Raw genomic sequence first — 14,074 nt, forward strand, 5'->3', positions numbered from 1 at the left:
TGGCAATTTTCACTAATGAAATTTTCATCCTAGACGCGTTCTTTATCACGACCAGAAACTTTGTTGCAGTTTTAGGATTTTTGTAATTGGGCGCTGTGATTAAAATTATATGGCGACATGAATAGATGGATATTTTTGTTGAAAAATGTTATCAGAAATATGCTAGGTTAAATGCATGCAAAATTGTTCACACAACACCAAATTCCCCTGATTTTTTTTCTTCGAGTGATTCCCCAATATCAACACAATTATCCGCCTCTGGTTAGTAGGTGTGAATTGTTTGAAGGATTTCTCGGAAATCCGGATCGCTGAATAAAACATTCGAATGAAAAAACTATGAGTATATATTTTTCCAGCGCTGTGAGTAATTGCGAGGATCCCCAAACAAGTGGGCCGTGGCCGCATTGTTTCCATTTTGTGACAGGTAAGTACTCAAAGATCATAAGAATGTCACCGCTAGGCTAGATGTTGATTATATTCGTTGCGGATGATGCTGCAATTTTAATCGTCTATAATTTGAATGATTTTCATCAGCATCTACTAGTTCATTGTAAAACGACGCGCAGCAAATATCGATAATTATTTCAGTACATAAAGTTATTTTAGTACATAGAGTTATACACGAATGAATAGATCTGCACTTCAATTGTAGTTATTTTTTTGTCACACTGACTGTGAGGTGTTTGATTTATGAATCATAGTGGGGTTGTGAATTGAAAATTCCGGAAGAGGATTAAATAATCTACAGCAGGTACTTTCCTAATATTTTCCTATAAAGTTATTAGTAATTTAGTTTTCTGAAAATGTTCTTAATAATATAAGTGAATTGCAGAAGGAGAAAATAGAATAAACTTGATATTATATTATCAATTTTAATTTTTAAAATGAATAAATTCCAAAGTTTGAATAACCCTCAGTTGAAGTAATAGAAAAATAAATACTATACCGTATATGATTTCAACAGGTAATGAATTATGATGAATTCTGTAACACAGAGGTACTATTTTTTTGAATTGATACATTGATTTCAGAATTCTACGATGACAAAATTTGCAGAATAAGAAGATAGACAGAAGAACTGTCCCAGGAATCAGTACTCCTACTGTTAAGCGTAGATTTTTCCTGGTCGGCGACAGCTTACCAGGGTCGCCCAGGGTGATCTTGACAAGATTGCATCCTTTGATTTCATCCCATATCTTTAGGGATTGAGCATGGGTGTGACGTTTGGCTAGTTCCGCAGTTGTCAAAGTCATCAGGCCGAAGGTGCCACTGGGCCATAAATTTATCAGTCCAGCCGTTTCCTTGGCTGAAGAGTCGGCAATGCGATTACCTTTACCACCTCAGGATAATGTTATTATCTACCAAGGCTTTGGCTAAATCTTGGTGGTATTCTAGTACTAGCCCTGAGGTAATACGTTGTCTATTCAAGGCTGATAGGGCTTGTCTGCTATCAGTGCAGATTGTTGTGTTTTTGCCAGAAATTCCTTTCCTGATTATTTTTTTCTGGCGATTGATATACCAGCCGGTTCTGTTTGAACCACGCTGGTATTTTTTCCCATTTCCCACTCATTCCTTAGGCTTAGCGATCTGAAGTACACTCCAGATCCTGAGCATTCTTCGGTTTTTGAGCCGTCTGTATATATGCGTATTGCATTTGTAGCATATGACTCTGTTTCACTAGTTCGGACTTCCATTGTCTATTATATAAAATGATTTGGAATCCCTGAAACAAATATTTCACTATTATTTCATTTCAGGTTTATTTTGGTTAATATAATTGTTATTTTCAGCTATTCATTTTCAATTCTTCTTTTTTATTTCTTTCAGGGATTTCAAATCATTTTATATAATAGACAATGGAAGTCCGAACTAGTGAAATTCATCGTGAAACATTGTCAATCAACTTCAAACAAATATGACTCTGTGTTCTGTTTTATTTATATTTTGTAGAAATGGGCTGAGCCATAAGCTCAGAGGGGTCAGACCAGTAATCAATTCCATTGCCCTCGTTAGTGTTGTTGTCATGGCTCCTATCATGTTTAAACAAGCCAATCGCTGTATTTGATATACTTTTTGGATGACTATTGTTTGTAGAATTTTCGGTCCTCATGCAATGGCTCCGTACGTTAACATAGGTCTTATTATTGCAGTGTTGATCCAAAGGTGAAAGACACCATGCGCGTCCCATTGTCCTCTGACATTGCTCATAATTTACATATGTTCTTTTTGCTCTACTCTGTAGGTGACAGTTCCATGTTAGCTTCTTGTCGAGGATAATACCAAGGTATTTCACCTCTTCAGAAAAGTTTAGTTTGCTTTTGAAGATTTCGGGAGGTTTTAAGCCCGATAAGCTTCTTTTCCTGGTGAAAAGGACCATCTCAATCTTCTTGGGATTGATCGACAGTGAGTGTTCCTTACACCATGTTTCTATTGATTTAAGCCCATCCTGCGCTATATCGAACGGTGTGTTCACAAATTTGCCCGTCTGCATGATAACTATGTCATCTGCATATGCAATTGTGTAGAATCCATTATTGTTGAGGTCATTGATTAGAGTATCCAGAACTATGTTCCAAAGAAGGGGTGATACGACCCCTACCTGTAGACATCCCCTTATGTCCAGTCCTCTCACTGTGATATCTTCAACATTGATACTTATTGCTCTACTAGAGAGCATCGTGAATATCCATTCTCCTACTACCAGAGGTAAATTCCTGGAGTGTAGTTTTGCTGGGTAATTGTTGGGAAGGTTGTTTTATCAAACGTTCCCTCGATATCTATGAATATACCCTGGGTGGATTCTTTGTTGTCCAATAATCTTTCGATTCTGCCAACCACATGGTGAAGCGCCGAATCAGTAGACCTTCTTGATGTATATGCATGCTGATTTGGATGAAGTGGGTTGTTAACTAGTAGGTCAGGTCAGATTGTGGAAGTACGGCTCTGCCGAACTCTATAAACCTGATTCAGTCCCCAGCGGGGCAGCCACAAAGTATGTGATCTGCTGTTTTATCATTTTCCAAACAGAGGCGACACACACTGCCTCCCGACAGTCCGGGTCTCTGCATATGATGATTCAAATGACAGTGACCTGTGAGAAGGCCTGTTAGACATCGTAGTGCATCCCTACTGTAGTCCAACAACTGTTTGGTATCAATCTTCGAAGGGTGAATAAACGCCTTATAGTGAACCAATCCTGGAAGATTCTGCCAGAAGTCCATGAATCTTATTACCATCCAGCTGTTCAATCTTTGTTTGGCAAAGCCTAAAGCGGTGCCAATGGCAGGTTCTGATCCGATGAAGCTGCTTGTCGCACCCTCCCCTTTGCAAGTGAGTCAGCAGCCTCATTGCCTTCCAGGCCAGGCCAGGAATTCAGAACAAAGACAATCTGTTAAGTCTTCCTATCGAGGAGAGTCGTTCTTGGCAATTTGCTGCAAATTAAGACGTTGCTCAGTAGGAGCCAAGAGCTCCCAACGCATCTTGACTGTTAGAGAATATTTTTATTGACATTTCAAAGGTAGACTACTATGTACTCCTGTACATAAGAATACCAGTTGAACCATAATCTTTAGGCCTTCTACTTATACTCCTACATCTGTATTTCTGTGTATCAAAAACCAAGAAACATACCTACTCTGTCTCACATTTCCAATAAACTGTCTTGAGTGGGAGCAGAAGAAGAAAACATTACCTTTACTGCTAATTTAAATTTAGTCACAGGTTATATGCATGCGAGTGTGAAATCTGAAAGTATGATTTTGGGCAATGAGCCTGTAGTCACCATTAGTTTTCAGTTTGCCTTATCTGATCATTTGTTGGGTCAATACACTCTATACCCAATATTGGGCATATGTTTTATCCACCATCCCTCACCACTTAGTTCGAGTAACCCAAAATATAGTTCGTTTTACATTCGTAACCTTTTTTCACATTAGAAGAAAGAGAGTTTACACTGTAAAAAAAATGATTGAAGAATTGATTCGTTTATATTAGATAGAAACAGTAGTGTTGTGTCATTACATTCAATATCAGGAATCCATCTCTCTAGTCGGATCCAACATTATTTACAGAGGAAGGTTAATAAATCAGCAGAATAAAATACCTCTCACTTACATTATTTTTCAAGTACATTTACGACGTATTCAAAGACCGCTATATGTGGGAATCCATTGAAGCGGTAATAGAAATATTGATCATGAATCAGCAATATATGTTGAGACTCGTGAATTTTAAGATTTTATTCAATAGGTCTTTATTTATTCTACTGATTGATTACTAAAACTTATTGAATCAGTGAACCATGCACTTATAAAACATTAATATTCAATAATTAATAGTCCAGAACTCTTCACTGTCAGAATTTAAATTGAACTCATCCGTCAGTTTTCAAAACCAGAAACACTCTTTATTTTCATCTGATGTATTTATATTAATTGAACACTACAGCAAAATTATACTTGTAACAAAACGTATACAGTAATAAACGGTTGTAACGAATGATTACAAGGTGGCCCGTCGAAAATGTACCAGAAGGCATCACAAGGTGGGTAAATATACTTTTCGGCAAAAACTGGAAACATGAAAGAAATATGGAATAAAGTTAATAGGTTCAAAAACCGGAAACAAAGTAATATAAATTCAATATTCGAAGAAGGGTGGATAGAAGTTTTTCATAACAAAATTGCACCAGTCTGGGGGAATCCCTTGATAGGATTTGATGAAAGCCATATAAACAACGAAATACAGAAACCATTCACTCTCATGGAACTCAATATAGCTCTTCGTCAACACAACAATACAGCTCCAGGAAAGGATAACATTCATTACTCCATGATTGCGGAACTGCCAATTAAAATGAAACAGAAATTACTATCTAGTTTTAATAGAATATGGAGTGGGCAAATAGAAATCCCTCAGGAATGACACGAGTATATAGTAGTACCTATACTCAAACCAAAAAATCCCGAGAATCAAGTCGACTCTTATAGACTAATCACTATTGCTTCATGCGTCATGAAAACATATGAAGGACTTATAAAAAACAGAATTGAAAGGTGGTTAGAATCGAACAAACTCATTCCGCATAATGAATTTGCTGGCTTCAGGAAAAAAAGATGTACTCAAGAAGCAGTTGCAAATCTGATAATAGACGCAAACTTAGCATTTACCAAAGGAAATTCCATATCAGTATTATTTTTGAATATACAAGGGGCAAACGATAATGTGAATATGGATATTTTAAAAGGCAAGATGGAACAAATGGATTTTCCTCACATTATTACAAAAAATATATTGAATCTCTATCTAGACAGATAAATATATATTAAAATTAATGAAAACATATTAGGACCTCGCTATACTTAAGTAGGATTACCATAAGGCAGTATTTTGAGCCCTTTACTATTCATCATCTACACTGCAGATATATACCATTCTCTGTCCATATCAACCAAGCTCATTCAATTTGCGGATGACTTCTGTTTCTACAGCGAAGGAAAAAATATAGAGCAATGTTTACAAGAACTCTACTTAAACATGAATATAGTTGGAGAATACATTAAAGATTTCGGAATGCAAGTTTCACATGAAAAATCAGCAGCGTGCTCCTTTTCCGGAAGCCGTTTTCAGCAAGATCCAACAGTACCAATAGGACCATATATTTTACCATACAAAAGTTCAGTAAGATATTTAGGAATTGTATAGATAAGAAATTAAGTTGGAAAGAACCTATACAAACTATTACAGTAAGAGCTGAAACAAGTTTGAACATTATAAAAGCATTTTGTAAAAATAAATGGGGGGCTGATCCGAATACTTCTTCAACATTTTATAAAACCATGATAAGGTCCATTTTGTATCACGGGAGTATTCTTTACGGTAATGCATCAAAAACTGATTTGAAAAAAGTTGAGAACATAAAAAATAGAAGCCTGAGATTATGCTTAGCCCTTGAATCGGAAGCAGTAGAACCACCATTACATCTGCGTAGACAACTACTCAGCCACAAATTCATCACTAAATTATACGCCAAGAAAAGTGATTTATTATTCAAATTACATGATTTGAGCATTTTGGTACTGACCAATAAATATTGGCGTAAGAAAGTTTTGCCACTTATATGCAATAGTTATACCAAGGCTTCTAGTTTTGCAGATATAATATATTCCAATGAAATACTTCCCTTATTCCAGGGCAAACTACAAAATTACAATTATTCCATAAGTACAAACTACCTCACTTCAACGGAACTACCTCACTCAACAATTCAAAATATAAATATTACTGGAGTTTTTTCCCAACACCAAATCGTTATTTTTAACACCACGACACGTGTTTCGATCACCAAGTGATCATCTTCAAAGAGGAAGATTAAGGAAGATTAAAAAGATTAAAACCAGTTTTAATCTTCCTCTTAGAAGATGATCACTTGGTGATCGAAACACGTGTCGATGTGTTAAAAATAACGATTTGGTGTTGGAAAAAAACTCCAGTAATATTCATTACTACACCAAAGGTTCTAAACAGTGCATCATAAATCCAAAATACCTTCAAAGAACGAATGTCCAATAAATGGGCTAATAGAGAATATATCTATACAGATGGCTCAATAATAGATGATAAATGTACTTGTGCATTTTACCATTCCAATAATAAATATTCAGAAACTTTTAGACTATCTGATAAGGCATCGATATATACTTTGGAAATCGTAGCTATCCAAAAAGACCTTGAATATATCAAAGGAAATGATAAAATGGATTTCATGATATTTACAGATAGCAAAAGTGCTGTAGATAAATTCAGAATTTTACAAATAGACAGCAATCCTTCACACATTCTTTTGAATAAAATTGGTTTGAATGAAGAAATCTAGAAAGTAACAAAACTCTGGAAATTGTATGGATTGAGGGTCATGCAGGAATTGAGGGAAATGAAATTGTGGATAAAATGGCGAAGAAAGCAGGTGGTGAAAATATTTCTAATATCAAAATACCATACACGGATCTAACGAAAGTGTTCAGGGAAGAAATGTTATATCACTGGCAGGAATTATACTCTGGATCAACTTCTGGTCAGAGATATAGGATAATTCAGGAGAATCCGCAAAAGTCTTCGTGGTACAGATATGAAATTAACAGAAACTTCATCAGATCAATCTGCAGAATGCGAACTAGACACGTAATGTACCCAGAATATAAATTCAGAATAGGATTAGCCGAAAATCTAATTCTAGAATGTATCGAAGATAAAGAACATATTGATAACCTATACGAAATACTGAAAAGTGAAAATATGATATTCCCAATAAGATTGGAAGAAATCTAAAGGAAATGGAACTTCAAACGTTCAAGCCAGTCTCTATATACCTACACAGTAGGTTTAATGGACTAACGCCTATCAGAAAACAACTACTCCCCTGGCTAATACCACGAAGGGCGTTGGATTATATCCGACAGGCGTCAGTGCAGGAATCTTCACAGAAAATTTCCTGCATATGCAATTGGCAATACAACTGAGAGAGTCGACCTTCAATTATGGAACGGGCACACTTGCAGGCCGGTTTCGGGCTTATTAGCCACTCACCAGTGCAAGATAGTGACCATCATCGACATAAAGTCAATGATATTCCTCAATTGAAAATCGGAATTCTTTCAGAAAGATTGCAAGAATTTCTAATCAATAGAAAAAATACAAATCTTTTCAAAATTCTATTCGAAAATATCAAAAAAGTTAATTTACAATTATAATTTTACTTTTCAGTGAGTATGTATTCTCTGTATATTGTAGAATAAAACTAACAGGACTACCAGCTAGCTCATAAGTCGCGTTCTGTCACGTCCCAAACGAATGTAAATCCATTCGTATATTGTAAGATGAGTATAAGAAAAACAGAAAGAAGGAAAAAAAAGAATGGAAAAATTAAAAAGAATTAAAAAAAAGGACATCAAAACGGGAAGAGAAAAATGTGTATATATTAAAATTCTTAGATAAATCACATGAAACAAGAAATTAATGAAAAAAATAAAAAAAAAGTTAAAAAAACGAAAATGAAAACAAATATTGCAAAATGAATGAAATAGTAAGAGAAAAATAAAAAAAAGAAAAACAACTCATTAGTACTAACAAAATACTAACCTTTAGAAATTAATATGAATGTATTATAAATCTATAAAATATCAAAATATTTTAGAAATTTTACATGTAAAAATAGACTGGCAAATTGGTTATACCAACGCCATTTGAACGAACTCATCACACACACACACACACACACACACACACACACACACACACACACATGTCCAGTTTTTTTTTTTTCTAAAGGAGACAAACTCATGGCAGAATCTTCATATCTCCAACGGAGGAGCCATCCCCCATATTTCAATGTACATGTACATGTATGCCTAATCTTAAAGAGCAATACACTCTCTTAGAGAAAATGGGCTTTGAAATACCAATGATATGAAAACTACAAAAATCGATTCGATTTAACTTCAATACTTACTTTATTAGTTAATTAAAGGCTCACATCGTTGCCCGTAATATACATACATGATACAGATTATCTTGAAACCATTATCGTACATTCTGATCTTCCAATGTGTTAGGTTCACTGCTATGGACATTATCTTAAATCGAGTGCTGAGGGAACTACTCAACTGCACCCTCAAGTCCTTACCGGCGTCCTGGAAACGTGTTATTTGAATAACCGCGCACATTTTGTGTGTAATGTGGAGGAACTCGGTATACAATCTGTCCTGTTTTTTCATAAATTTTTTTCAGGAGTATCTAGCCAAACAACACATCGACAGCTATGTAACCATTTGAACGACCTGAATATCAAAACCATGTAATGGTGTGCTCAAGCCTTGGCGGCAGGAGGTACATTATCCAGTTGTTTTAAATGAAGTCTATGTTTCTGGGTGAGCGTCAACCCACTAATATCGTGAGGGCCTTCCTCACCGCCTCCTTTCGGCGAGGGCATGAGGGGGCGCATGTCTGAAGTAGAAGTTACTTTGCTACTCTACCCTTAAGGTAGAGGTACTCATGAAATGTAGACATGTAAAAATAGTTCATCTCAATAAAAATATGTTTGCTTTTGCTTTGGAACTGTTGGGAAATCAGTTCCCGTTCATTATATATAGGGTCTTTGTTCATGATAATTGTTTAATATGAGTCAATGGCTTTTGTGGTTAATTCAAGTACATATCTCATGTTGAATTGTCAAGAAGTAAAAATGGATGTTCAACACAATTTCCAAAAATCCACTCCATACATTCAACTTTTACAGGTGTATGTATGCAGCCCAGTGAAAAATTGTCATTGAACTGAACGAATGTTATGAGCTCCAGTACTGCATCTCCGTAGGTTCATTTTTATTTAGTACGGAATTTTCATGTTTTGTTTTTTCATGTTTACGGAATAATGTTTTGTTTTGAACGAAACATTATTTTTGTTTGGCTACGAATTCGAGAACTACTTTTTATTTTTGGAAACAGTTAAAAAATTTCAACTCTTTCAAGAATTGAGTAGTACACGATAGTTTTTCATAGTCATGAAAAAAATCCGTTTCACCATCATTGACACTTTAACATTATCCATTATGTATGGAATTGATTTCATTTGTCACTCTTAAAAGGAAGTGACAATCGAAATATTAGTCAGCGGTGTCAAGTAATAGTTTTTTTAGATGAAAAATGCATCTAAACATGCCGCCTTCATTGTAATAATGATGTTTTGAACTTTGTTTCAGGTAGCAACTTCATGGTAAATTATGAAGAAGGTCAAAAGCAAAAAAACTCAAACAAAGAATATAATCATTTAAATTGTGAGTTTCTGCCTATGATTCCAATGCAGTAATTTGAAATGATCGATTCGTTTAGGGAGGTATTGGTTATACAATTTTTCATATTATTGATAATACCAGAGGGAACCCCCCAATATGAATCTAGTCCCTGCCCAAGAGTTTTCAGTTATCGATATGACCAAGAAAGAGGTCTTTACGGGGTTGTTCGAATTGTCAACAACCACAACAGTCGATTACAGCTGAATATCGAAATGGTATTAGGAAATAGAGTTCAGGTAAGTTTATAATAATATATTCCACTTCATACTCATTCGTACCTTTAATCATCTGATAAAAATGTTCTGTGTTTATCGTATAGTCTTATACCAATAATAAAATTTCAATAAACATTACACAATCTAAAATGAAAATATGTCAAGCTCAGATAAGAATCTGAACTGTTAACTAAGAAAGTCAGACGTTCACCCTGAAAAATGTCTAGTTTTTTTGGCCGTAGACTGCATGTTTTATGCCTGACGTTTTGTCTACTACTGCGGTAGATATTATCAAAAGCGATGAGGTAACAGTCGAATTGCTCGAGTTGTTCTCAAAGTAGAATGCTGGAATTTGTCTCCGATATAATAATGGCTTCGTTTCTCTTAATTGTATTGAATGTGACAATTATGGTCAGGTAGCCAGATTTTATTATTGTTCATTGCCTTTTTCTTTCTATTAAAATTATCCCTGTATTTCTGTATTTTTATTGCCTCCCCATTCTTGGATAGTAATTTTGAGTTTAATCGAGTATTTTGAATCTTCGAATGGGATAATGTGAATGCCTTCTTTGAGAGCTTGTTCCGCTATAGCTGATTTGTCGGTTTGTCCGAAGCGACATTTTCTCTCATGTTTCGAGAGACGGGTATAGTCGAAGTAACCGATATAGTCATCTTAAAGCTATCGACGAACTCAAAGGCCAAACAAACCAACACAAAGAACTAATGCCGCTAAGAATTAGTCCACGTGGACTGAAGAATTGGCGGTTCGAATTGGATAATTTTTACTAACCGAGTTTTATGATTGGCTGAAAAGTCATAAAATTAAATTTGAAGTCATGTTACGGTGACGAATAGAATGCGAGCTGTCGTGCTCTCAATGTTCAGTTCAGGAACTGATCGTGATTTGAGTTTTGAAATTCGGTATTGGTGAAGTTGTAATTACTTAAAATTTTTCTTATTTGTTTAAAATGTGGCGTCCTTGGACACGTACTGTTAAACATGTTTAACTTTCTTTCGTCAGTTATATGTTGAATTCAATGTCTTCCACTCATTTTTACTGCCCTGAAGAAGCTTCCCATTAGAAGCGAAAGCTTGGCAAAGTAAAGCAGAGTTTTGATGTTTACTGTACATTTCTCCAGTCGCTTAGATTCTCATATACATATATTTTTTTTGGGAAAGAAAGTTTTTGGCTTTCTACTACTCCATCTTGATACAGAAAACAAGGATGGGGGAATCTTCTAAGGAAAGGAAGGAAGGAAGTAATCAATTTTAAAATAAGTAACTCTATACATGGATATGTAGATCATGCAAAGAAGTAACTTTCAGACACAAACTGAAAGAAAGTCCTCCTGAAACAGTTACTTTCATATAAACATTGAATTACACGAAATTCCATCCACTCTTGGGTAGAAGGATACTTTTCGTATTCATTAGTCTCAAAATAACAGATTGCTGTAACGAGATCTGATAAACTCGGAAAGCTTGACTTGCAACGTCTGCTAATGATGCAGATGAGAACTACGAATATATCAGAACTTCATAGAAAGGACACTTATAAACTGCAATACTTATCTACGAAAGAATCAAAATAGTAATATTAAATGGTGCGTTAGCCCGTTTGGTCTGTAAGGAATGAAACTTGGATGACATTTTCCTTCGAATAGTCAAAGTCTATTCCATATTTCTGTTGCTTATCATAGTTATAGTTAGAATCTCTATACCGATTTCGAAGAAATGCTCAGTACAATACAGATCACTGAATAAATAACTACATGAATCATGCTATCTGAAAAAACAATTTATATCCAGACGCTTGGAGGAGAGGACGGAAGGCAAGGCCTGAATGATATGATTAACATCATATATTCGGCTGTTATCAGGTTTGTACTCACTATTTTTTATAATATTGTATTTATATGGCTTGTACCTACATTGACAGAAAATTTTAAAACTCAAATCTGACCTGTTCAGAAGTACGAAAATCGAAAAGATATATCAAAATATTGAAAAAATGAAGAGACTGAAAAAGTAGAAATTTTTTTATGAATTTTGATAAGTGTTGTGTCAAAATTGGAGTGAAAATGATACTTTAGGTGGCTCATAATACAAAATATCAATTTAAATTCTTGATGAACAATTATTCATTCCTATACGAGTATGGTTCACTTTATGTCTTTCGAATACTTAACGTACTGTGGGTTGTGTTCCTGAAACCGTTAGCGGTTTACTTACAATTTTTTAAGGAAATTGACGGAATTGTTTGAGATCACTTTTTGTTTATGGATGTTCTAATATACATATACACTATATATTTGATGGCTAACTGATGTAATCAAACTTTCAACTCAATTTCAAAATGGTTTTCCTTGGTGTATCAAGTTTTCTTGAAGAAGCATACAAAGAGCAGGACAGTATCAACAATTATATATTAGGTGCACCTTGTAAACTTCTTGGCATAACAATCGATGACTCCCTTCATTGGTATATGCATATAGAAAATTCAAACACAAATCTATCTAGTATCGTATTTCTCATAAGAAGACTACGTTGTATTACCAGTCCTGATATTCTTGCCATGCTGTTCAATTGACTATATTATTAATTACATTCAGACCAACTGTTTCATTTTTGTGTAAGGCTCTCCGGCTTCCTGAAAAAACGTTACCTGCAAGTGGCCGTCGATGGATATCGCTCGAAGACTTTTACCATCAACACTGGTGAATAATATTGTCTCCAAACCTCTTTTTATTGTATATCAACGACTTATTGGAAAAATAGAGTCCAATATATTGCTTTGCTGACGACAGCACACTTGTCTCGTAATTCCATTCGGATTCCAGGACATCGGATGCAAATGCACATATCTTTAAAGACAGCAAGATATTGCATATCTTGATGAGGATCTAGAAGTGATTTCAACGTGGGGCGAAAGTAACCAGGTTCAATCCATTACCACAAAAACCCAGGCATCGCTTTTCTCCAGAAAGATAAATGTCTCCGAACCGAATATAATAATGACAGGACAGACAATTTCGCTTTCTGCTTCGATAAGTTTGTTGGGGGGTTGAAACGGACACCATTATGTCTTGGCATAATCATGTCGCTGGAATTGCACAGGCTGCCTTTCAAAAGCTTGGAACACATCGTTTCGATGTCCAACACCTTCAACTTCACTGTTCAAGAACTCTGTCATTTGGAGAACTTCATTCATGCGGAATAAACTTCCTGAGAACTGTCAAGGTTGCAAGTGATGTTAACGTCTCCAATCAGGCGGATGGCTCTTTTCTGGAAGGAATACAGCAGCTTCAGGGTTTGCTCAGGGGCAGAGCTCCATACATGTGAATAATAATCCAATCCTTGTAAAGCATCAAAATTTGCTGAGTTGTGTACAGTTTTCTTGCTCAGAACAGTGTTCCAAGCTTTTGAGAAGCAGCGTTTGCAATTCCATCGACATGATTGTTCCAAGATATATTGGTGTCCAATTTAACCTCCAACAAACTTATTGAAGCAGAACGCGGAATTATCTGTCCGGTTCGGAGACACTTATCTTTTTGGAGAAAACCGATACCTGGGTTGTTGTGGCATTGAATTGAACCTAGTTACGAAGTCACCTATAGATCCTCATTAAGATATACAACCTTTTTCTGCCGGTGAAGATGTGCATCCGCAGCCGATGTCCTGGAATCCAAATGGAATGACTAGACAAGTAATGTATTGGATTCTTGGTTTTCTCCAATAAGTCTTTGAAATACAAAAAAAGAAGGTTGGAAACAATAAGGATCCCTGGGGAACACCAACGTTGATGGTGAAGGTATTCGAGAGATATCCATCGACGGCTATTTGCAGGGAACGTTTTTTCAGGAAGCTGGAGAGCCATACACAGAAATGATTCGACGGAACATAGCATTGAAGGTTGGCCAGCAAACCCCCCATGCCACACACGGTCAAAGACCTTAGAAATATCAAGTGAAACAGCTCTTGATGACCGCTCAAGATGTTAAAGCCTTCCACA

The 14,074-nt window shown here is 35.6% G+C and overlaps 1 protein-coding gene across 3 annotated transcripts in view; it reads left to right on the forward strand.

Moving 5' to 3' along the window:
* Positions 1–275: 275 nt before the first annotated feature.
* Positions 276–14,074, forward strand: part of LOC111509201 (serine protease gd) — a 47,393-nt gene continuing 33,594 nt past the window's right edge. The window contains exons 1-2 of one of the 3 annotated variants that reach the window (XM_023164897.2): positions 276–424; positions 9,755–10,083. In XM_023164897.2, coding sequence (XP_023020665.2) covers positions 9,868–10,083 — 216 coding nt within the window. In that variant the 5' untranslated portion in view covers positions 276–424; positions 9,755–9,867. Of the gene's footprint in view, positions 425–571; positions 752–9,754; positions 10,084–14,074 lie in introns of those variants that run through there. The other 2 variants (XM_074184591.1, XM_023164896.2) reach the window with 2 other exon arrangements.

Source organism: Leptinotarsa decemlineata, unplaced genomic scaffold (genome assembly GCF_025532065.1).
Source record: "Leptinotarsa decemlineata unplaced genomic scaffold, Ldec_3_MD MMD2_tig00026354_RagTag_RagTag, whole genome shotgun sequence".
In the NCBI taxonomy this organism is placed as follows: Eukaryota; Metazoa; Arthropoda; class Insecta; order Coleoptera; family Chrysomelidae; genus Leptinotarsa; species Leptinotarsa decemlineata.